The following is a 24,281-nucleotide window of genomic DNA, read 5'->3' on the forward strand; positions in this document are numbered from 1 at the left end:
GCAAGAAAACTTACTAACCCATACAGAAGCTAAAAAAACCGACCAAAGTCAAACAAAACACGGCAGCTTGAATCAGCACTGTACTAAAATCCAAACCGACCACCACAAAATAACCAACAGGAGAAAAATCTTCTTCACTGCAAACTTTTTCAAATCCATAACAGCTCACAGGCAACTTCTGCTTATTCCGATTTCTTTCTATACCTACCGAACTAAAAAAATCCAGTCAACAAACTGAATCACCCTAACACTTTCTCGAACAACTTTTTAATGTACATCGCAACCTACTTCCCATATAAAAACCACCTGTTACTAAGCATCCATAACCATCAGATCAGAACATCATGGTCTGCTCTATTAAGCAATCAACTTTCTCGAACTTTCATGATTTTTTCACAGTAATCCATCACCATCCACCACCACAACTCATAACACACAACACACTCTGCTTCCTGTTACACTTCATTAAACTATGAAGTATGAACAATAAGTCGAATACACTTATGTCAGACTACAGTAAAACCCCCTACAACCTTCCCTCTGTTACAACATTCACCCTTTCGTTATCAGTTTCTTTCAAACATATCATCTTTTAATATAATCTACTATCCTTTCAAATTGGCTACAGAGCAATTTCTGTTGATATTGTCTTTACTACCCGATACTTGTATCTAATATTATGCTCCTACAATAAGCTCCTGCAATATGCTCCTACATTATGCTCCAACCATTTTTCACACCACAATAATTACCAAACGCTGTCCTCGTACAGTATGCTCTACATTATGTGAAGCATATTGCAATGTCCTCCTATGTAAGAGCACATTGCAATGCTCCTACATATGTAGGAACACATGCAGGATCTATTGGATACGTTTGTTTAGATACTACAGTTCCGTTCCGTTTTCTCCTCAGAACCGATGAAACCGATGTAATGTGCCTTATATAATGTTACGAACATAATGTAACAAAAGATGCCGGGCTAACAACGCCATCTACAAGTTTCACGCATCGTTACTCGACTCATGTCACATGACTCATGTCATGACTGTTGGGCCCCACCGCTTCCTTCAACCGGCCGGACCCTTCCGTACTCTACGGGCGCCAAAAATTACTCTTGTTTACACGGATATCGAAGACCAAAACCGAAACTACAGTTTCATATGCTACGATGATTCTAGTCGTATACCGCATATAAGAACCTGTCACGGTTCGATGAACCTGCCGCAAAACAGAACTGGAGCCTGTGCAAAGTAAACGCTAAATCAGTAGTAACGAAGTCAAAGGCTGAACCGATGCGCACCTGGTTAACACAGATGCAACGAGCTTATACTACTGACTGAGTCGCGCAATTATTGCGAGACGCTAATAAGAATTAGGTCAAACGGACTCAAACCGTCAACTAATAACTTTTAAAAAACTCGCGTCTTTCAGTTGTTGCCTTGATTATTATTCGAACTAATCCGAGCGGTACTGTATGTGTTTAAATTATGTTTGACTGGAGAGCAATTTGTGACAAGATGAAATAATTTATTTCGCTCACTCGTGTGGTTATCAAGTTGAAATGCGCGGTTGTTCGCGCAGCGTGTAAACGGCCGTTTCTTTCGTCATTAGAAGCCACTTGAAATGTGAAGCGGAATCTGCAGCTGTTGTGACGATGTGGATTTGTGAGTTTACAGCCTAAGTAGCTGTCTGTTGATGATGGTGGAAGTTTACTTGGATGAGAGATGATGCGGTGCTTGGTATTAATGGTGCAGACCCGAGAGAGAGCCCCAGTTGTGTGACTGTGACGGATTTCGGCCGCGAGTGTTGAGTAAGCGGAGGAGTGCTGCTTTTAATTCGCTGGTGCATTTTGGGCGCAAATGTTGTTGATGTGATCTCTGGCCCGTGAACATAAGTAATCAGTCCATCTCTCGGCTATGGGCTTTTTATTTTTATTTCTCAACTTACCGGAAGGCCAAGTGGGCAGACTACTGCTGGCAAAAATGCAATCGCATATGATTCACTTGGTCGCCTTGTAAACACTGACCAAATTATTACGGATTTGGCTGGATCTGCGTATTTAGCTACGTAAGTAAAAAATTAAATATTGCAAAACTATATCAGTAAACTGTAAAGCGTTGAAGATCTTATTATTGCCCGTTTCTTATTGTTTTAGCAATAAACGTTTTAGCCCAGTAAAAATTAAGAGAACATGTTGCTTCTGAATTTACCGTAGAAAAACAGGATTTCTTTTACCTGAAGGGAATAGTTGCTCGTTAGCTATTTGATCACTAATCAAATCTTAACGCAGTATAATGACGAGTCCAGTACCCTTGAATACTTATCGTTATGAAGTAATTGCCAAGTCATTGAATTGAATAAAATTTGGATTTTTATTCTGATTTTTCTCCGGTCTCAATTCCGTGTGAATGTTGTTTTAAAACTGTTTTACGATTTTTTCCCTCCATTTTTTAATTTTTCCACTGCTGTGTTTTTGCATAAAACCTTGTGGAATGTTTCGGGACATGTTGTCAGAAAGATATTCGTTGATTTGCTGATTCTCTGGAATTGTCTGTAGGCTTCCCGTGTGATACGATGGATAATTCATCGAGCACTGTTTCCGTTTATGGCATCATTGGTGGATGTTTCTTGTGTGTGATTCTCATGGGTGGAATGCTGTTTCTCTGTGTGGGATTCAAGCGCAAACAGTAAGTGTATTTATTTATGTTCTTTTGCGGTGGTGCTTGTTGCTCCAAGGTTGATCCTGGCTGTTTGAATTGTTGGTGTTGGCACTGTTGGGTGTGGACGTTGTTAGTACTTGTGGCAACTTACTGTCACTTGATAAGTGAATAACTGACAGCTGGGCCACGCTGTCGAAATACATCGCTTGAATTTCGGGGGTTCTTTTTTGTGCAGCGCAATATTTTTTGATGGGTTGATGTGAAATTTAGTGAAACAATGCACGAGTGTGCGTGTGTGTTTTGCGAGTAGATAGTACAGTTGTTTCGTTGTTTGTTCTGACTTTTTAAGCTTCTGATGTTTGTGTCGTGCCTTGTGAGAATGTCATATTAATGATAGATTGGGATTATCGTTTGTGAATTGTGGTCTTACGCTGCCGCTGTTGCACAATGGTCGTGTTGTTTAGTTGCGGAGTATGCTTTGTGTTTGTTTATTGAGATTTTTTAACAATGAAGCAGTTTTTCGGAAGCGTTTATCCGTGACATTGCGGACTGCGAGTTGTGCGGTGTTAGCTGCGTTGCTTTTACGTTCGTAATTGCAGCATTTAATCATGATTTGTATTCTTGCAGAAAAAAGGGTTTCGGTCTTCATGAACCGGTACGACTGCTGTTTAAACACGACCGCTCCCTGTATTCGGTAAGCTGACTGGGTGAACGGATTTTTTATTAAAATTTAAATATATGATTAGTCTAAAAAATTCAATTATATTTTGAATGGAACGGCATTTTATGAATGAAGTAGTAAGGCTTGCCGAACAAATCATACGTCCGAACCAGTCATAATTCTGATTTTAAATAGAATTTTTAGGTAATATTTGCTTATGCACCATCGTGTTGCAAATGCAGATTTTTGTAGTGTGTTAAAAGTTTACCTATGACTTGAATCACATTAATGTATAGTACCGGAAGACAATGATCGTTTTCCAGGAGCCGACTGTCAGTCAGGGAAGTAGTAACGGACATATTAATCCGGAAACAGCGCACCGCCTCGGTGTCCGCACCCACTCTCCGACGTGGCGAAATTCATCTCTTAGTCGTGAACTTCCGGCGATTCCCGATGGGAATGTAGCCAGGGCGCTGGGTCAGCTGACCAGCTACGAGAGCGCCTCCAATCTGTATGCTTGTCTGGATGACGTGCGGGTGGGGCATGACGATGACCACGGTAATAGCATCCGCTCACCGACCGATCCGCAGTCATCTGGATCGTCGGCTGAAACGGGCTTCCAGGTACTAAATTGTGCTTGTAATTTTGTAGACGTCTGCTGCATATTTCATGGGTTTGGACATTTATTATTGATTTATTAATTTTACATTGAGCCAAATTACCGGCCGCATTACGTGGTAATTCAGTTTAACGCATTTTAAGCGGTACAGTAGGTGTTAGACGATTGATGGTGGATAGTTTTTCGTCGATCGTTAACGTGCCCTTAAGCTGGTAAATGTCGGTATTAATCTTACAGTCAGCCGTATGGGTGAATAAATCAACTTCTTGTTTCATAATAACATCTAACTTAAGCGTAGCTATCCTGTTGTCAATGGGGTGAATACATGATATATTGTATATCGGTAAAATTACTGGATATGTATGCAGGCACCGAATGGACAGCGTAGAATCCACCCATATGATCGAATTGGCGCTCCTTCTGTCCAAGCGACTGTGCCTTCTGTAGCACAAGCGCCTCCCGTAACCGGTAACGCACGATCTGTCCCATCAACGCACAATCACGCACAGATTCTTCAGCAGATGGACAATGATGCGGCGATGGCGGATTATCGCGGCGGTAGGCATTGTTTGACGAAAAACCGCTGCCGATGGTTGTATAATGAATGTGATGGATTGCAGAAGCACGCTCGGATATGTCGTACACCAGCATCACGGTGCGCGCTCCTCTGTCGAATCTCCGTACCAGACGCTCCGTTGAAGACGGGTACAGTAATGTACCCGGCTCTGAGAGTCATCTCTATGCTCAGGTGCGCAACCGAGCAAGCAAGCGTGGCAGTGGCATTAATTACGATTATCTCTGCAGGTGGGTGGTGAGTACGGCGGTTCCGTCGCATCCGGTGAACTGGGTTCGCACATCTACAATGAATTATACGCGGAGATCGACGGGCGGATCGGCGGTCTCCCCATGTCTTCTTCCCCGCCGATGATTGATCCCTACGCGACCAGTGCCGGCCGTCATCCACCTCCCGACGATGAACCGGTGCCCTCGACAAGCCGCGGCCCGGATGCCGATGTGGACAAATTGTACGCCAAGATACACAAGCCCAGTAGCAGTGGACAAAAGAAGTCTTTTTCAGATCCGGAGCACCAGCGGACGGCGGTGGGGAATGGGCGACCGCGGCGGAGGGAGTCAGCGCCGCTGGGCATCGCCCGTTATGATAGCGACAAGAGGATGTCGGAGCCGGTGTATGAGAACGGTGGGATGGTGGGGCGGAGGGATCCGTCGTCGCTGTATGATATGCGGGCGGCGTTAAACGTGGCCATTGATGGGATGGATGCCAGTGTCAGTGAATTTGTGCAGGATGCCAATGAGGACCGCAGCTATCGGAAGGAACATTTGTACGAGCAGCTGCCGGATGTCTGAACCTTGTTGTGCCGTTATTTTGCTGTTGTACATGTCTTTTATAAATTTCTACTGATTTTATTGTTTGTACTTCGACTTTTACTGAATTACTAATCCATGTCAGTGTCCCTGTATGCTGATTAAAGACAAATTGATACACAAATGTCACTTTGTATGTACTGGATATGAACAAGACTTGTCTTTAGACAAATTATGAATTGTGACCATGCCAGCAAACTTCACGAGAGTTTACGGTTTATGTCTTGAATACATTTACAAAAAAATATTACCAACTGACAGACTTAGACAAGGCCGCGTAATTTGTCTTTAGACAAATTATGAATTGTCCCAGTCAAATTTAAAGGGCTGCTTTATGGTTATAACAGTCCCTTGATTTTAAACTGCACGCGCACTGAACAATTTTGTCAGGACTGTTTACCAGATTAATAATAATTCGAGGCACCGGCAGATAATAAGACTTAAATGTCGTATAAATAAGTAGGCGAAGATATTGCCAAAATATAAGTTGAATGCTGCTGCCATATCTTGTACCGAAACAGACCATGCCAGCAAACTTCACGAGAGTTTACGGTTCATGTCTTGAATACATTTACAAAAAATACTACCAGCTGACAGACTTAGACAAGGCCGCGTAAAAATATCAACAATCAAACTCACCAGGGAACATTTTCCGCCTCCAAATTCAAAAAATTCTCATGTTTTGTAAAACGGTAGTGTACTATTGTAGTATGCTTAAAAAAATATTTTTAGCTGCCATCGTCAAGGGGGCGTGGCCAGACAACAATTTAAAGTTTGCACACTATCATATTATACTGTGTAATGCAGTGCAGTACAAGTTGTTCGTAATTAAATTATGTTGCATTTTTTCCTGCAGTACCGTGGACTTTTGCAGCTGTCCGCTGTCGTGAAATGATGTAAGTAAAACAGGCCCACGTGCGTCGGCTCGGGCCCTTGCTGCCTGAATATACATCTTCGGAAAATTTTCATCGATTTGTGTTGTAAACAATAAGTTGTGCAAAAGCTTTGTTCTGCTAATACACAGATCTGTGCTGTACTTCCTAACAAATTTTTGAAAATGTGCACACGGGCAGCAATGGCCCGAGCCGACGCAAGTGGGCCTCTTTTACTTACATCATTTCACGACAGCGCAGCTGTCAAAGCCCTCGGTGCTGCAGGAAAAAGTTAACATAATAATAATTACGAATAACCTACGTGCATTACACAGCATATGATAGTATGCAAACTTTTAATTGTTGTCTGCCACGCCCTTTGACGATGGCAGCTAAAATATTTTTTAAGCATACTACAATCGTACACTACCATTTTACAAAACATGACAATTTTTTGAATTTGGAGGCGGAAAATGTTCCCTGGTCAGTAAATCCATGTACGAAGTATACTCGTAGGATTGCGGATGAACTTTGCACAAGTACTGTAACTCTAACGAGATCTATTCAAAGCTCCTTTCGGTTATTTTGCAGTATCATAAATTCGTTATTTCGGGAAATGCCATTAAATTCGGACAACTGTACTGCCGATACATGCTCATGCATGGATCATAAAAAATTTTGCGTTTCACTTCCGCCGGTGTCTGATCTATGATCACATAGTCCCGCCCCGGACAATTGCAGTTAAAGCGAGACGCATACGTATCCGACATGCGGGGATCCGAGCAGTTCACGCTGCTCACTACCGACCAATTTCCCCGGGCCGGAATATCCAGGTATAACAACTGTAACAACTCTGGAATTTGTCCACCAAAGCACACATCGTCCAACCACACACAGCGGACACTCTGTGCTGCGGCCAGCACTTCCGGTATCAAAGCAGTGGGAAAGACGTACAGTTGGCCGAGAGGGAATTTCGGGTAGGTGGCGTTAGGGTATTCTTCTTCCGAAAGATACCTGTACAGTAGGTGACTAAGTACTTATTGCAATTGTAATTAACGGTAATTACTAAGACTTAATTTAGCAGATAATTAGTTAATTAATAAAAGCTTTTAATAGGCAATAGCCACCAAAGTGAGAAATTCAATAAAATATATAATGATAGCAAATTCATATATGACTACACACTTATAAGTAACTAATAAGTAGAGCTTTTACCATTTGTGGTCGGGGTCACGGTATACCGGTGCATCGTCAATAAAGTGGCCCGTTATCGAATACGGAGCCAGTGGCATCTGCAGATACTTGACCAACTCGTGGATATTAATCCACGCGTCTTCGTCTGCTTTACCGATAAATCGGCTGTTGTGACAGTTGGTGACACCCCACTGGAAGAAGGCCAGCACGAGCTGCGTCTGGTTGCGATAAGCATCCAGGACATTCCCGGTCTGCATCAGATCGCCGTACACGCTGTTCTCCACATATGCATCGTGCTGTGTCTCCGGGGACCGGATGAGTCCGAAGCCAAAGACGATACGAATATTGCATAAACGGGCATGCAGACCCCACGTTTCCCGTACGGCTGCCCGGTCCCGGCTGTTACCTGGTCGCGATGGGATAAACAACACTAGGTAGGGATGTTTGCCTAAAAATCGGAAATTTTTGACTAACATACAAGTTTTTAAGTGACGACAGTAGTACGTAATTTTAGCTTAAAGTGCAGTGCACCGAATTTCTAGCTTCAGGCGAGAAACAGATTTCGATTTCTACGCTGTAAAGTTAAAATTAAAAAGGAGCGAGCCACATACGATGATACGCATATGATCATAAGTACTCGTACATATTTTTATTTGTATATAATATATGTTGCTCTTGCCGTAACTACGATGGATTAAAAAAAGGAAATTAGTCAATCATCAGCAGTTCAGCTTGGAAATGTCACGTGCAAACGAAGAAGATTCTTGTGCAAATTATAAGTTTACCATCTTGTGGGCACACATTGGGCTGGATAGGATAGGTACGGTCGGGTACATGATACGAGTATAATATTGATACATTCTGGCGCATTTCAAGGATGTTCGCCTTTTCTGAAACTTGGCCATTGTGGAAAATATAACGCAACAGTTTTGCGCGTTGTAGGGGATTTGCATTATTAAAAACATACAATTGCAGTAGAACAAAACTAACAGCTGCCAACAAAGTTGCGGCAAGTACATAAGGTAACCGGAAGCATTTTCTGCTTTTTACCCAAGACCGTTCTCCAACATTGTACTGGCGCATCACGCTCGCATTCTGTTTTCGATTAAATTCCGCGGATGGGAGCGATGGAAAAATTCCACGACGGGCTCTTTAAATGAGAGTCAACCTGCTAAACCTATCGAAATTATCACTCACATGCACTAATACAGTAGTTGCGGATTGGTACGTAGCTGCGAATGTGTTAGCCGCAGGACATGTTCTGTTAAAATTAACACTTAACAAACTCCATACCTGGAGCACCAGTTCACACGAAGAAATTAACGGCATATAGCGTTTGACGACGTTGGTTGTTCCGTGGTGTTTTTAAAGTGTTGCGTCAGATTTTAATTGTAAACGGGAAAATCAAGTTTTAGTCTAATACGGCTTCTTTTAACTAATTATTCACGTGTTTTGCCGCTTAAAAAGTACACTTACTGTACTGATGGTGACAAATTTGCTGTTTTTAGCAGGAGCACTTATTTGTCATATGACATATTTTGTAAACGTGGTGAAGACATAAAACATTTTGTTTGGCGTATTCCGGACAAAACTAATACAGCTTGCACTTGTGAACTAACAATAAGTAAACGCAATTTACAATTACAATTAGCAGATTATAGATCACGCATAGCTAGGCCTTATCCTTGTTAGCAAAGAACTATAAAAATAGCATTCGACTGTGAATAAAAGGTCATTAGCAGTTCTGTTGCTCTGTTGTTAAATATCTAAATGTTTTTACAAATCCTCTAAAGAAAGGTCATTTCTGCTACATTTGCCGTACATCGGAATTCACTCTCACAGCGATTAGGATAAAGAGATGTGAACATCATGTACGGTAATAACGCATTTTCAAAGGCCTGAAACTAATCATTAGCTACTTTCCGGTACAAATACTTTGCAATTAAGTTTGCACGGAGAAGTGTAATACTAGTACCGGAGAAAAACAAACAGTTTATATATGTTACAGGTAGCCTACATGGCACGTTATATTGTATATGTTTGTGCAATAATTACAGCTTTACAGGTGTGGTCCGGTAGTGCGCTTATGATTACCACACTAGGACAATGCAGCGGTGACGAACATGTCCCATCAAATATGGATGTAGACTTCAGCAAAGCAGATTTTCTTTGCTGTCCACTTTTCGTTTTCCGCTGACGCAGAATGTTTTTCTCAGTGCGATCACCGAATCAGTCGGAACCAGTGCAAGGCACATGCCACAGACGAGTGTTCTTGGCTTGAATGTATCGTTCTGGAAACGAGAACGGTTTGGTGATTGTGGACTGTTAACTGTCGCATTGTTAATTTTACCAAGCAATGCATACATTAAGCATCGACATCTCGTTCGGGATTTTGATCTTATCATCTCTGCTGGAATATTTTTCTCATTCAGTTAATGCAAAGCGAATATCTGGTACGGTAAGTTCCGACCACAATTATAAATGCTAAAAGGCTGAAATAACTTTAAGAAGTACGCATATAGCTTGATTTGCTTATTTGGAGATTTGTGATGAACTTGCAGATGGTCACAATATCCAGGGCAAGAGACCCGCGCGCCCTACAGGATACAAGCCGTTTCCGGATGCGAATATCACCGTGCCCAGAACATTTTCCGGCAGTCGTTTGCGAACTATGAATGTCGACACCAGGTTCACCCGTTGGCCAAACAGGAACCAGATACTGTTTTATCTGGATACAAATTACAGTAAGAGGTCAAGCTCTCCGTTCACGAACAATTGCATTTTCAGTATACATATTCTGAATTAACTGCGCTTTTACTGTACTTCATCGCTTATTTAAATACATTTCCACAATCTGTTTTCCTTACTGAAACTGTTGTCCTGTAGTAACGAGATACTTAGTAATTACTGCTGACATTGCAGCTGTTGCGGAACAGTACATGATCCGTCTTGCCGCGTGGAGAATACAGAACGACCTCAGCGGCTGTGTGACATTCGTGGAAACCAGTGCGACCGACACCCGCTTCAAGCTCCGTGTAACACCCAACGCTCAAGATGGGTGCGTTTTATTTCAAATGATTATAACACTACAAACGATTATAATACATACTTGTATATTTTTCGTTACTTTATTAAACTGTCTTTCTGCAATAGTCGCAGTTAAACAAGCAGATATATATGCATGCTACAAATAGGCAACAATAGTTAATTGGGTATTTAATAAGCCCTGCATGTTTACAGCACTCCGGAGCCGTACTGCAGTGCCTATCCAGGAATGGCTATCGGTTTATCTTCCGCTAGTGAGCAACGCCACGTCATAGCCCGCGGAACGAATGGCTGTTTGGATTCGCAGCGCAGCGTCATGAAATACTGGGCTATGAGTCTGGGTCGGCGAAATGAACATGAACGAGGAGATCGTGACCTTTATCTGACAATGAATAACAACAATGTTGTTTTGCCGGTAAATACTGCGTATTTACCACCTGAATCCTGTAATACCCAGAGCTTGTTCGTATGATGTGAGGTTCAGGTGATTTGATTGATTAAATATTGTGGAATAGGCGGCATACCGGCTCTATGCCCCAAATGAAGCTTTTTGGGGAGCACTACCCTACGATTTCTGCAGCATTACGCACAACCGCCTAACCGATTTCGCCCAGCCGGGAACAGCCGCCTTTATTTTCAAAACCGGACCACAAGCTACGCCTGTGATCCCACAGTTAACCAATACCGACTGTCGGCTAATTACTGCCGGTTACGGTTGTGACGGATCATTTTGCCAATCTTGTAATCACAGCCGCAACATACACATTATTAGCTACGTCTACAAATAAAATTCTTGTAGTTGACTGCGATGCTGCGCGTCAGGCCGCTCTTGCCGGTACAACGCCTATTCCTCCACCGACGTTCCCGCCGATAACACCAGGAGTGACAACACCAAGCACTGTTACCACAACGCGCGTTACAACATCGACGCCAACAACCACAACACCCACCACACCGACCACGCCCACCACCACAGCCACAACGACACCGACGACCACGCCCACTACGACAACGCGAACAACCACCACCACGACAACGACGACGACAACAGTCGCTGACTGTCCTTTATCGACATTTTGCAATGCAGTCCCGGATGAATCATCCAACCTGCTGGGACCGTTTGTGAAACCCACCGCATACTTGCTGTTTTCCGGTAATTTTGATACCCTTGTAAAACTTTCGTTGGCCAAGGCTTGTTTTCGGGTAATTTTGACTAGGGTATGCTTGTAAGACTTTTGTTGACTGGTGTCTTTTTTATATTGGGTATTTCCGCCGATTTTCCAGGCAGTTGTGTGATGGAATACACGATGGACTGGGATGCCGGCAAATTGAATATACAGTCCCAACCGGAGAAAATCACCACGTACTTTCCGCCGCCCGGCGGACCGGGCATGCCGGGCCCGGTGACACTGTCGTATCTGACAAACGCCAACGCCGAGACCACCTACACCTCCTTTTTCCAAGATCAAGTAGGTAGATCGCAAGCAGATTTGCGCAGTCAGCTTTCCTCATATTTGTACGTTCATAAAGTTTTATTTCAGAGCGGGTCAAAAGTTATGAAATGTGTTTCGGATCAGGGCAAAAAAGCCGATTATTTCACGTGTGCTAATTCAGTGACCAGCAGCGGCATCATTCCCCCGGCAACCGCTACGAGCGCGTCCACGCAGTACACGAATGGCGACGGACACATGGCGAATTATGTAGTAAACGGTAACACTTTTTTTGCAAAGTATGGTATTATTTTCGTGTCTGGCAACGTTTCTAAATTTTTTCTGCCGGTGTAATTTGCTAGGTGCGCAAAATGAAATTAAGCTGATTGACAGTCCGGACTTGACCCAACCGGAGTGTGAAACGTCGTCTGGTTTTCTCAACGGCCAGAATAAGATAACCAAGGTCACCGGCATTCAGATCATCCAGGATCTGGAAGGCTTCCATAACCAGGTTTTGACCGTCTTTGGTAGCGGCGCCGACGGAAAGGCGTATGTTGGTTTCTACGATATGCCTCTCGATGGGTCATGCAATGTTCCGCTCAGCGGGACGGTAAGGACTAAGAACTGCTTTGTGAAAAGTTTTCTTGGAAAACCTGCGGAGCAATTTCGTGCTGTTATTTGTAGTGGAAGGCGCCGGGACCACAACTTCTGTCCACCGCAATCAAAGGCTGCTAAAATGGTGCAAGCGCAATACCCTCCACCTCGGCAAACACATGGTCACCTCCTCAAAAGAGGCAATCTTGTTATAAACGAAATAATTATACTGTTTTGACTATAAGAAAATACAAAATAGAAAACCTTTGTTTCGCATTCAAAAAGAGAATCTCTGCTCATGGCCGGAAATGAACTCTCAATAGAAAGAAAAGAATCAGTTTTAACATGGAATGAATAATCATTGTTAAAGCAGTTCGGTATATGCATTTCCATATACGGTAACATATAGATATACATGTAATACGTAAGTATCGAATATCTATATTCACAAGATACAGCTGCGGCTTCGCCTCCGCGTTTCTTGTGATCCACGGCCGATTTGATTCTGTTTGAATGAAGAATTCGTTTGTTCGTTAGCAATGCATTAACAGCCTTAGCAGTGATTGTACAATTTACGATTGATGCATCAAGCGTAAATAACGTACGTATGTATTGTAACAGGTCACATATGTTCGCACGGGCAGAAGTAACTGTTGTTTCCAAAAATACGAGCATTTGCTATTTCCTATCGCAAAATACTTTAACTAAACAGGCAAAAAAAGGGATTAGTGCAGTCAACAGCATCACAATATTAATTATAAAAAAACATGAGTATGATTCTCTAAATTAGTGCCGGTGGTCCGGTTTCCTGTTGGCGCCTAAACAAGACTAAAATGTACTTCAGTGCACGATACACGGCAGATTCATCAAGGGCAAGCCACGCCGGTGACAGCATTCTTTAAAAGTACTGGTGCATTAGACCACTGAAAAGAGCAAAACGTTGATGCTGGGGAAAACTCAGTTTACCGCGCGGTGTGTTACTCACCTCGATAGGCTCCAGTGGAGCAAAGGGCACCGCCAGGAGCGGAATCTTGACAAACCCAACATACGGTGTTGTGTTGTCGCTGCCCACACCGAAAACGGCCAGTGCACTCCCGTGGAAGTCCACCATATCGTCCATTACTTGGATGGCTGTAATGCGGGCGATTTGTGTCTGCCCGCTGAGAAGTCCGCTGGTAGTCTGGTATGTTGTGGTAAAGGTTTCGTCCATTAACTTAACTTCTCGCTGATTATCTAATTGTCAACAAACTTTGTTTACATAGCTGCTTCAAATAGAACAGCTGAGCAAATCCGCGTCTAACCTTTGAGAAAAAACAATTTCAGTTATTCTTACAATGTAGACACTATCTATATATACATAGTGCCATAGTACTGCAGTTATACATATAGATATTGCAGCTTGATATTATTTTAGAGTTAAATGTAAGCAAGCGGCGCACGTACTGTCTACAACATATTGGTAAATTTTAACGTCGCCTTGGTTTAGCTCTTCCGAAGCACTAGTTATTGTTGACGCTGGGAATACACCGTTTGATCCAGCTGGAGATGGGCAGACGGGTACAAGAGTCACATCGTTCGCGGTACACTCCAAAGACTTCGAAGCGTCCTGCAAAACGTGAAAAAAATTACAGAATTTACAGCGTAATGTTTTCATCGATTTCGTCCTACAAATTAGTGATGATTTCGTCCTTTAGAAACTAAACAGAAATGCAGTTATGGTACGTATGTACCTGATTAATGTAGTGAGAAGTAAATTTGTCAGATGCCATTGTCATATACGCCAGAGTAACTGGAGGCTGCATTGTCGGACCACCGACAGCCGGAAAGTATGAGGTGATCAGCTGTGGACTAGTTTGCAAAGACAGTTTGCCCTCATCCCATTTCATTGTATATTCTGCCACACAGTTTCCTGGTGGAGCAAATAAAAATTATTATATAACCGCGTGCGGATGACCTTTGCGTCTGTGCATGCGTGGTTACGATTACGAATCCGTTCATTTTTATCATTTTTAGAAACTCACCCTATCATGGCTTTGTACTCTTACCGAGATACACACGTTAACAAACTACGTACCCGAAAACAGAAGATAGGTCTGGACCACGTTTAATGGTCCAAAGAGGAAAGCGGATTCCGTTGGCGCAGTGGCACAAAAGCCGGGACAGGGCGGTGCTGTCGTCGTGGTCGTTGTCGTTGTAGTGGTTGTCGTTGTTGGCGTTGTAGTTGATGTGGTAGTAGTAGTTGTTGGTGTTGTGGTTGTCGTCGTAGTACTAGTGGTGGTAGTTGTTGTTGTACTTGTGGTTGGCGTTGTAGTTAGTGTAGTAGTTGTTGGTGTCGTAGTTGTTGTGGTTGTTGGTGTTGTGGTTGTTGGTGTCGTAGTTGTTGTGGTTGTTGGTGTTGTAGTTGTTGTGGTTGTTGGTGTCGTAGTTGTAGTTGTCGAGGCGGTAGTAACTGTAGCGGAAGCTCTGCAGTCATCTAACCGAAAGAACAAAACCTTTACATAGATATGTAGCTACCTTTAATTAAGCACACGAGCGAAATTTTACTGACGAACGCTCAGTACGGTACTTAAGGTTAAGTATACGCACAAGAAGGGCATGCTGATGGAGTTCCTCCATAGTAAATATTTATAAGCTGACAGTCTATGTTGCTCAGCTGTGCGGCATCGGTGTTATACTGCTGTCCATTGTTGACTGTGTAGGCAACGCTTCCAGAATTTGCGTATTTGGTGGGACGATCGTTGGTGATGCTGCAGAAATCGTAGGTAAATCGTGACCAAACAGCATCCGCCGCAGTGTAAAGCTTAAAACTGTTCTGAAACAGCAAAAAATTTAACAGTTATCCCGCATTAGATTTTTTGCCTTTGGGAGATTGTACCGGGTAAGCAACATTGTTGTATTGAATCGTGATGTACTGATCGCGATCTCCGCGCTGGTACTCGTTTCTTCGGCCGAGTGTAACCATAAAGTATTTCATAATCGGCCGCAGCTGATTATTCTCCAAACAGCCATTAGCTCCTCTTGTTATTGTAATTGTCTGTTCGTTGTAATACTGGAGTGACCTTTGTGCGGATCCGGGATACGTTGAGCACTGAACTTGCAGTTTTCTGAAATTAAGGATTACACCACTGATTATTCACAGCTTTTTTAATATTAGTTAGCCGGTGGGAAGTTGCGAAACAAGGTAATTAACTTACCCGGTACTGTCATATGGTGAAATTTTTATTTTATAGCGGTAATCACCAGGTAGGACTTCAAAGAAAGTGATGATGTTATTAATCTGCCGGGATACGAGACTGGCAGCTGTCCTTATGAGGTCTTTTTCTTGCTGAGCTGTCGGAAGTACAACAAACCGTATTACGACAGTCAACCTGGAAATTCATTAATTAGGTATGCAAACTTTGGTAAATTTTCATGTGTAACTTCAGTTAAACAGTTACTAAAGATAATAAAAAATAAAAACAAGTGCTGATAACCTACTGTAATAAGAGTCAAAATAAAATGGTATCTGCCGGATTGTCCACAGGTCAACTCGGGTATCAGCATTGAAGGTGCGTTTTCGGCGAATCAAAGGGCTGCTCTTAAAACGTACGTCGGCTTCGGAAGATGTATTTAGCGAAAGGGTTGAATCTAGTACAATTCGCGGTACTAAATCAGTAATTAATATTTACGCATACGTGGCTAACAACTAAAGCATTTTTATACCGGGAGGCACCAGCTTAAGTACATTTACCAATAGCGGCTATAACTCCACTCCAAGACCAGATTAATCCGATTGTAGTTATCCAAGTGCACAGCGTGTTCATATTGGCAGCGTCCAGAGCTGTTGACCTCCGGACACCCCTGTGCAACTGTTATATCTTTCGATAACCAAAATGAAAAAAGGATCTCCGGTATAGTCCTTATAGTGTATGTTTGTAAGCCAGTATTAACTGGTCGTTAACACCAGCCGCATTTATAAGCGTCACAACTATGAACCTGAAATTTTGTGCAGTAGGAGTATTCATTCAATGAAATCATTCAAATTTAATCTTTCTTTGAATCAGCAACGACTCAGCAGTGACCGAACTATTCAGTACAAATATCCTGATCGGCAAATTTTACATTTCACAGCAATAGTTTGCGTTTCTTAATTTCGATATTATGTCTACCCTAGCAGTCTTTCAACTCTAAATCATTTATTTTCATGACCAGGTTTGGTACAAGCTGGTGACGGTAAGAAACGAAGTAAGATTGGCATGAAATTGCTGACTAAATGACATAATTAAAGCTTGAAATGTTCAAACGCCGAACTACTTGCAGCTGGAACCTGGAAACTGCGAGAATCTAGATACCGCGAAATGGACTTCCGGATTAGGCCTCGGCCAGACAAGACGCTACGAGTAGAGTAGTTCACAGTGCACATGTGTCCAGAAAATCAAAAATCGTGCACCGTAAGCTCCCGCACCTCGGGCACGCTTTACCTGAACCGTACTGCCGTTAGTCTAGCGTTTCCCTGTTTAAATCCGTAGACTATGGCCTGGCTGTACCACAACGCAACTACACATGACATTCCTTACGGTTTAGAAGGTACGAGAAGCCGTAAAGTACTGTAATATTTCCCGAAATAATATCACTGTAGAATTTTTTTCGACGCCCTTGAGATTTTCCATATGATCTGCAGAATCTATTTTTATCGGCCAATGAATATTGCGAATGATTCTCTACAGATTTTATGATCTAATGTTCCGTGTGTCGTAATTCCTACGTAATTTTGTGCTATCTATCGCCAGTGGGATCGAGTGACGGGTTCGCCACGTTTTAGACATTCTCCCGTGTTTCGGATCGCTCATATCCTTCTTGCATCCACCATTCTGTCGCCAAAATGGTAAGGAAGATGCCTGCTGACATCCTTGTGCAAATCGTTATGGAAGGCTTCTGTTTGTAGAAGATGCACACGGGCGGAATCGTGAAGAATGCTCTGCGGAGCATTCAGTCACGCTTCTTCAATGCATCCCAGATTAACTATGCTGCAGCCCAGGCCAAGGTAATTCTTCGCGTTGTTTAAGGTTTAGAGCGTTGCCTGACATATGGTTGTTACAGTTTAAGCCGCACATGAGCAAGTTTGACGGGGAGAAGGTGATCGACTATGAAAAAATGCTGAAGAATCTGGATATCGTCAAACGAAAGTACGGCGCCAAGCATTCGTTGTTTTGAGGGAAAATTGATGTTTATCGGGTTATTTTTGTGAAACAGGCTGAACCGACCATTGACACTATCGGAGAAGGTGCTGTATTCCCATTTGGACAATCCGGAGAAGCAGGAGATTATCAGAGGGAAGAGTTATCTGCTTCTGCGACCGGATCGCGTGGCGATGCAGGATGCTACTGCGCAGGTAAATTATTCGATGAATAATATTTCATTTCTAGCTTTCTGTTAAACTTCGTATTTTTTAATTGCTTTTGATTTGCTTTATTTTTTTTAATTTTTATTTTAAAAAAAGTTCGCGTAATTCCCCGTGCTTCCGTAGTTGTACACTGTAAAGTGCAATTCCGGCGTTTTGAGTTCGGTAGTGCTAAAAGCTGTGAAAAACAGCGTGATTAGTGATTTGATGACACAGCGGATTGTCACAGTTTCTACTTCTTAGAGTCTATGAGCTAGCGGTGTACTCGTATTGTAAACAGCGGATGGTGTTTTTTTTTTGCGATGGCCCGGGGCGTCAATGGGAAATCACTGTTTCCGCTTTTGTGTTTATTTTGGCTGTCATTGTGTCATTTGTATGGGATCGAAGTTCAAAGTGCGTCGATTTACGTACGCTGTTGTCATAAGCAGTTCAAAAGTAATAATACACTACAAAGGCGAAAATCTAATTTTTGATTGTGAAGATAATCAATCACTAATTAAAGTAGATTAAGAGAATCACAAATTTATGCAAGATTTAGCTATCTGTAACCTGTTCGGCACCGCGCCTTTTCTAAACAGCATAAAATCGATGAATTTGTTAGTGACATGTCTGAAAATCCGGCAGGTGAATGTATAAACTTAAAACTTATTTGTATATGTGTAACAAAATTTAGGAAGCTGCATATGGACGTTTTGCGCAGTTTTACGCTTATGTAGTATTGTCTCCATAAGCTGATATTTAATCGTAGCTAATGTATTGTACGAGTACGAAATGTAAGGTGATGTTTGATTCGCATCACAGGCGCATAGTTAAAAATTACTGGTGCACCAGGTGACAGCATATGACCGGCGGAATCTATAATAAGCTATTTAATTAATACGTGATTTTTGTTCGCAGATGGCGATGTTGCAGTTCATTTCCGGTGGCATTGAAACGGTATGCTCTCAACGACAGTGTGCAATTGACTAATTTTGCGGTATCTACAGTAGATGAACCGTGCATTCGTTTACACTCTACAGTTACCTATATGTATTATAATTCCCGGTTATGTTTATTTATGAGCAGGTTGCCGTCCCGAGCACCATCCACTGCGATCATTTGATCGAAGCCCAGTCTGGTGGCGTCCAGGATTTGTCGCGCGCAAAGGTATCCGGCAAATATGGCGTGGGCAGCTGTTGTTCAGAAACTGATCACTGGATCTGTTGCAGGATATCAACAAGGAAGTGTACAACTTCTTAGCCACAGCCAGTGCCAAATACGGTGTGGGATTCTGGAAACCCGGCAGTGGCATCATCCATCAGATCGTCCTGGAGAACTATGCATTCCCTGGATTGCTGCTGATCGGTACCGACAGTCATACGCCAAACGGTGGCGGTCTGGGCGGATTATGCATTGGTGTCGGTGGTGCGGACGCCGTGGATGTTATGGCTGGACTGCCCTGGGAACTGAAATGTCCAAAGGTGTTGAATCTATTAATAATGCGGAATTGAAATTTCCTTAGTATAAAATTGACGCTGATGATTGTTATCAGGTTATCGGCGTGAAATTAACGGGAGAAATCAGCGGATGGACCAGTCCCAAAGATGTGATCCTGAAAGTGGCCGGTATCCTGACCGTGAAGGGCGGCACAGGAGCCATTGTGGAATACCACGGACCCGGTGTGGACTCTATTTCCTGCACTGGTATGGGCACCATCTGCAACATGGGAGCGGAAATCGGAGCGACGACGTCCATTTTCCCCTATAATCACCGTATGGCCGACTACCTGGAAGCCACTGGACGGGGTGATATTGCCGACGCTGCTAAACAGTACCAGAAGGTATGCAAAACAGTTAAGCTGTTTTCTGACGAAAAATTATCAAAGATATGATACCGGTAATTTAAAAAAGCGAAAAACTACTAATCTGCGACGTGCAGGCACATTCTCTGTTAACGTGAGACGAGAGATTGCCAATAGGGCGTATCGCTTCGCATTATTCCTAAATTTAAGCGTTGTACTGTAACTATGAATTATATCCTGATACGTAGCTGTCTTAAGAGTTGTTAATAATAGCATCGGCTTTGAAAGTTGAAATTGACGATTGTGTGCCCATAGGAGCTGCTGAGTCCTGACAAGGGATGCAAGTATGACGAACTGATTGAAATTGACCTGAACAAATTGGAACCCCTGATCAACGGTCCTTACACCCCCGATCTGATGACGCCGGTGTCGGAGCTGGGTAAGCGGGCCCAGGAGAGCGGCTGGCCGATGGATATCCGGGTGGGCCTGATTGGCAGTTGCACCAACAGCAGCTACGAGGATATGGAACGAGCGGCGAGTGTGGCGCAGCAGGCGTTGGATCACGGCTTGAAGGCCAAGGTGACGTTCGTGATTACGCCCGGAAGTGAGCAGATTCGAGCGACCATCACACGGGACGGCCAGGCGAAGACGCTGAGTGATATCGGAGGCACGGTGTTGGCCAATGCGTGTGGTCCGTGTATTGGACAGTGGAATCGCACGGACGTGAAGAAGGGCGACAAGAACACCATCGTCACATCGTACAACCGAAACTTCACGGGACGTAATGATGCCAAGTAAGTTTCTATTCTGCTGAATGTTGTCACTCCCGATTGAAGTGATTTATCGTCACAAAAACAGTACTTACCGTTACAAAATAATGCCTCGAATTCAAAATAATGCCCCGACAGCCAGTTTATTTTTATTTTAGCCCCGGTACGCATGCGTTTGTCACATCACCGGAAATTGTGACCGCCCTGGTTTTGGGTGGTCGTCTGGATTTCAACCCGATGAAAGATCCCCTGACTGGCAAGAATGGTGAGAAGTTTACTCTGCAACCCCCTCAGGGCAAGGACCTGCCCGCCAAAGGCTACGATCCGGGTGAAGACACTTATCAAGAGCCACCCCGTCTGGATAAACGCAAGGAGCTGGATGTAGTTGTCAACCCCGATAGTCAGCGACTACAGCTCTTGTCCCCGTTCGATCGATGGGACGGAAAGGACTTGGAAGATATGCGAGTGCTAATCAAGGTAAGGCATAGACCGGAAGTTGTTAAAAAATGGAGCACAGGTTAGTTGCAACGTATGCGATTCTGTAGATTAAAGGCAAATGCACCACGGATCACATCAGTGCGGCTGGTCCTTGGCTCAAATATCGTGGACATCTTGACAACATTTCCAACAACCTTTTCATCGGGTGAGAATGTGCATTAGAATGTCAGGAATTTTAAAAAAAATTAAAAAAGAAGGACGTTTAAGTTCCATTAAAATGCAGATTGCTGTTTCGTAAGTTGCCAAATTGTAGTGTAGTAAGATGTATTTTACAGCAATGTTTATGCACGCTGTTATCAGTTTTCTTTATGTACAGCGTCCGATTGTGTTTGTAGTGCCATAAACGAGGAAAATAACGAAGCCAATAAGATCAAGAACCAAATGTCGGGAGAATGGGGCGCCGTACCCGATGTGGCGCGCAAGTACAAAGCGGCGGGTGTTAAATGGGTGGCCATCGGTGATGATAACTACGGAGAAGGCAGCTCGCGCGAACATGCCGCCCTCGAGCCCCGACATCTCGGTGGCCGCGCCATTATCGTTAAGAGCTTCGCCCGTATTCATGGTGAGTAGAACCTCTGTGAGATATTATTACGATCTGATGTTTGATATGGTGAAGCAATGACATGTACCTTTTCACAGAAACCAATCTGAAAAAGCAAGGAATGCTCCCCTTGACCTTCGCTGATCCCGCTGATTACGATAAAATCCGACCAGATGATAAAATTTCCTTGCTTGGACTGGATGAGTTTGCTCCGGGGAAGGTATATTGTCGCATATCGACATCTCGTATTTTTACCAATTTTTATTATGGAATAGCATTTGTTGGTTGAGTATAGTATTTCGACTTCCGTAAACTAAATTTTTTCTTTGGGTGGAATGGTTTGTGCTAACTGTGGTTTTTTATTCTTACAGCCCGTCGACTGTGTAGTCAAACACTCAGACGGCTCGAACGAGGCCTTCCAGTTGAACCATTCGTTTAACGCCCAGCAGATTGAATGGTTTAAGGCCGGCAGCGCCCTGAATCGAATGGCTGATGTTTTCAAAGCGGAGGGCAAAACCAAATCCCAAAAGATAAATATAAAGTGGTGTGAAATGTCGCTGTTTGTCGTAATGTTCGTCTCTTACCATATCAAGGTCTTTAACGTTGTCAGCGTTAGCGTTGCATAGAGTCTATTGGTTTTTATGTGTTGATATTTATTTACTTGCGCTCCTAATTTGGTGTCGTCAGTTGGTGCTTGGTTCCGCTTAATTTATTGTGGTTATGCGGTTTCGTTGAATATAAAGAACATGAAAAGACTACCTCGTACTGAATTAATGCAGACATGCGCTTTTCCGTCGGAAATCATTTCATTGCACACGATAGCACTCACCATGGTCAGTGCGTGTGATATTCATATAAACCGTTGGCTAAAAATTATTTTAAAACAAAGCACTCATTGTAAAATAGTTTTCAGAATTTGACAATATCGGCAATACAATGTACACTAAAAACAACAGCATTTGTGTTTGTTCATATTGATACGGAAATGATGACTGTGACAAGTTTTTATTTTACCACACTAGTCCGCCTACGAGTAGTCGTTAGCCAGTACTCGGTACTGTACCATTTATGTATATCATTAGGATTTTTCTCATTATCAGCTGTATGAGTGTTTAAATTTCCAAGGCTGCTGTAGAGTCGTAGGTCGCCTGCACCTGCAGACCCATGTAAAAAGATTACCACTGAAGAAGTGCAGAAGCCGGGAACACTCTAATAATTGTTACGATAAAACAATGAATTGTTTCGTTTTGTACATGTAGCTCATCCGTACTTTTATTGTACAATTTTATGGGAACGTTTTATTTAATTTATGAGTACTGAAGTGCAGATAAATCCTAGTTGATAATTAAAAGTACGAATGATTGTTATTTTAATTATTATGTCATACTGCTCCATAAAATTATTGTGCGCATTGGGTTTCATACGAACCCAGGTTCTGCATTAGCGTTGTATTTTACCGGTAAAATATTTTATATGGACACTTCATTTACAGCGTTTGCGGTTTTACCACAAATTAAACTTCCTATGTTGATCGTCTGGATTTGACAGCCCCAGAGACTGTAAAAAAAGACCTGTTTTCGTACACTACGAATATTTTTGCTGTATTCGAAATAAAGTTTCTCGAGAAACTGCACATATGCACTTTCGTAGAACAGTAGGTGCACTTATCGACATATAAACTAGCCCAATTAATGTGCCCTTTCGAGACATTTTCTAAGATTAAAATAATTACGTCTTAAAAGTTGTCGTTGCGTTTTAAATCGACATCTAGTTCGTGCTGTGCAGTGCACTATTTTCCACTGTGTGCTGACCCGTTAATAATAATCCATGTTTCCCACGATGCAAATCGCCCAGCGGGCTGCAGTGGAAAATGGCCCGTGTGGACAGGCGCACAGGAATCAGGGATCAGTTCGCACTGGGCGCCGGATTGTCGTTATTGTCGGCCGTATCCGGATTCCACCGATTTCCACTATGACTGGTGCTGGACAGTATGGAACACGTACTCGTGCTAGACTGATGGTTAAGTACGTAAATGCATCCAGAGTTAACCGACACCAAACTTATTGTTAGCAAATCACTGAAATCATTGCCAAAAAATTTCTGTCATAAAATAATATATAAGTACAAGAGATCCGATCCTACGCACAGGCATTCCGGCCAATGAATCCCATGTTAAAATAGAGCTACATAGTATTTTGACCACATGCTTATGAATACGTACGAGTATTATCATCATCACATTTTTTGCATACCATTAACAACTTCGCCTGCCGTAGTAGGACTACAGGTTCATCAAGCATCAATATTTTAGTACAGTACTTACAATATTGGCGCGGATGCGGGAAAATCGTCTGTAACTTATACGATTACAGTAATAAAAGTTGCGTTTTCTTGTAAGTGCCTACAATATATGCGGAACTTTAACCAAAAAGCAGCTTCTTCCTGCACTCATATCCGCACTTAAACTGTGATCCCAGATTATGTGCTTAATCTTTAAATCGGTTTATTCTTACAGCCTGTTGACGTAATGCTGGACGGACGCTACAAATGCGCCTGGTCAGTGTGCAATCCAGAACACAAGTTGAACCATTCGCAGTCCGTGTACTGTTTATGAACGCTGTATTTTCGTCATTTTCATTCATTTGTTTTGCGGAGTTAGGCATTGTGTACGCGTTTAATGCATCGATTAAAGTGTATGTGCATGTATCCAAAGCCGACATGATGGCAACCCGGGGGCGGCATGGCCGGAACAAAGCTGGCCGTGCCGCATTACAGCAGCAGGATGTCCGTTGATCAGGCCGCGGCAGCGTCGCTGTCAGTTTTTCAGTTTGGGTTAACTGTCGCACGTAGC

The 24,281-nt window shown here is 42.9% G+C and overlaps 5 protein-coding genes across 7 annotated transcripts; 3 read left to right on the forward strand and 2 right to left on the reverse strand.

Moving 5' to 3' along the window:
* Nucleotides 1–1,343: 1,343 nt before the first annotated feature.
* Nucleotides 1,344–5,519, forward strand: LOC129590167 (uncharacterized). 2 transcript variants are annotated; one of them, XM_055485227.1, is made up of 8 exons: nt 1,344–2,070; nt 2,561–2,690; nt 3,291–3,357; nt 3,648–3,947; nt 4,312–4,501; nt 4,564–4,691; nt 4,748–4,968; nt 5,022–5,245. In XM_055485227.1, exons 2-8 carry the CDS (start codon nt 2,578–2,580, stop codon nt 5,101–5,103), a joined length of 1,101 nt encoding a protein of 366 aa, XP_055341202.1. In that variant the 5' UTR covers nt 1,344–2,070; nt 2,561–2,577; the 3' UTR covers nt 5,104–5,245. The 2 variants fall into 2 exon arrangements, with proteins under 2 accessions (XP_055341202.1, XP_055341201.1); XM_055485226.1 differs by having other exon boundaries at nt 1,348–2,070; nt 4,748–5,519.
* A 1,191-nt stretch (nt 5,520–6,710) lies between these two features.
* On the reverse strand, nt 6,711–8,572 carry LOC129590255 (UDP-GalNAc:beta-1,3-N-acetylgalactosaminyltransferase 1-like). Its single transcript, XM_055485388.1, has 3 exons — nt 8,178–8,572; nt 7,414–7,840; nt 6,711–7,212 (listed from the first exon to the last, which is right to left on the reverse strand). The coding sequence occupies exons 1-3, from the start codon at nt 8,473–8,475 to the stop codon at nt 6,792–6,794; spliced, it is 1,146 nt and encodes a 381-aa protein (XP_055341363.1). The 5' UTR covers nt 8,476–8,572; the 3' UTR covers nt 6,711–6,791.
* A 933-nt stretch (nt 8,573–9,505) lies between these two features.
* Nucleotides 9,506–12,806, forward strand: LOC129590236 (uncharacterized). Of its 2 annotated transcripts, none has more exons than XM_055485356.1 (10): nt 9,506–9,845; nt 9,954–10,136; nt 10,315–10,450; nt 10,633–10,852; nt 10,953–11,178; nt 11,237–11,590; nt 11,722–11,906; nt 11,979–12,147; nt 12,230–12,477; nt 12,552–12,806. In XM_055485356.1, exons 1-10 carry the CDS (start codon nt 9,749–9,751, stop codon nt 12,600–12,602), a joined length of 1,869 nt encoding a protein of 622 aa, XP_055341331.1. In that variant the 5' UTR covers nt 9,506–9,748; the 3' UTR covers nt 12,603–12,806. The 2 variants fall into 2 exon arrangements, with proteins under 2 accessions (XP_055341331.1, XP_055341333.1); XM_055485358.1 differs by having other exon boundaries at nt 9,709–9,850.
* Nucleotides 12,807–13,090: 284 nt separating this feature from the next.
* LOC129590235 (uncharacterized) lies at nt 13,091–16,435 on the reverse strand. Its single transcript, XM_055485355.1, has 10 exons — nt 16,192–16,435; nt 15,939–16,088; nt 15,656–15,791; nt 15,337–15,565; nt 15,048–15,273; nt 14,536–14,934; nt 14,192–14,370; nt 13,905–14,067; nt 13,447–13,694; nt 13,091–13,384 (listed from the first exon to the last, which is right to left on the reverse strand). The coding sequence occupies exons 1-10, from the start codon at nt 16,262–16,264 to the stop codon at nt 13,328–13,330; spliced, it is 1,860 nt and encodes a 619-aa protein (XP_055341330.1). The 5' UTR covers nt 16,265–16,435; the 3' UTR covers nt 13,091–13,327.
* A 616-nt stretch (nt 16,436–17,051) lies between these two features.
* Nucleotides 17,052–22,188, forward strand: LOC129590319 (probable aconitate hydratase, mitochondrial). The gene is made up of 14 exons (XM_055485482.1): nt 17,052–17,325; nt 17,386–17,484; nt 17,541–17,626; nt 17,694–17,832; nt 18,739–18,777; nt 18,907–18,987; nt 19,050–19,301; nt 19,373–19,660; nt 19,937–20,415; nt 20,550–20,868; nt 20,937–21,034; nt 21,225–21,451; nt 21,529–21,650; nt 21,802–22,188. Exons 1-14 carry the CDS (start codon nt 17,323–17,325, stop codon nt 22,054–22,056), a joined length of 2,487 nt encoding a protein of 828 aa, XP_055341457.1. The 5' UTR covers nt 17,052–17,322; the 3' UTR covers nt 22,057–22,188.
* The last annotated feature ends 2,093 nt before the right edge of the window (nt 22,189–24,281 follow it).

Source organism: Paramacrobiotus metropolitanus, unplaced genomic scaffold (genome assembly GCF_019649055.1).
Source record: "Paramacrobiotus metropolitanus isolate TYO unplaced genomic scaffold, Prichtersi_v1.0 Parri_scaffold0000039, whole genome shotgun sequence".
NCBI classification, from domain to species: Eukaryota; Metazoa; Tardigrada; class Eutardigrada; order Parachela; family Macrobiotidae; genus Paramacrobiotus; species Paramacrobiotus metropolitanus.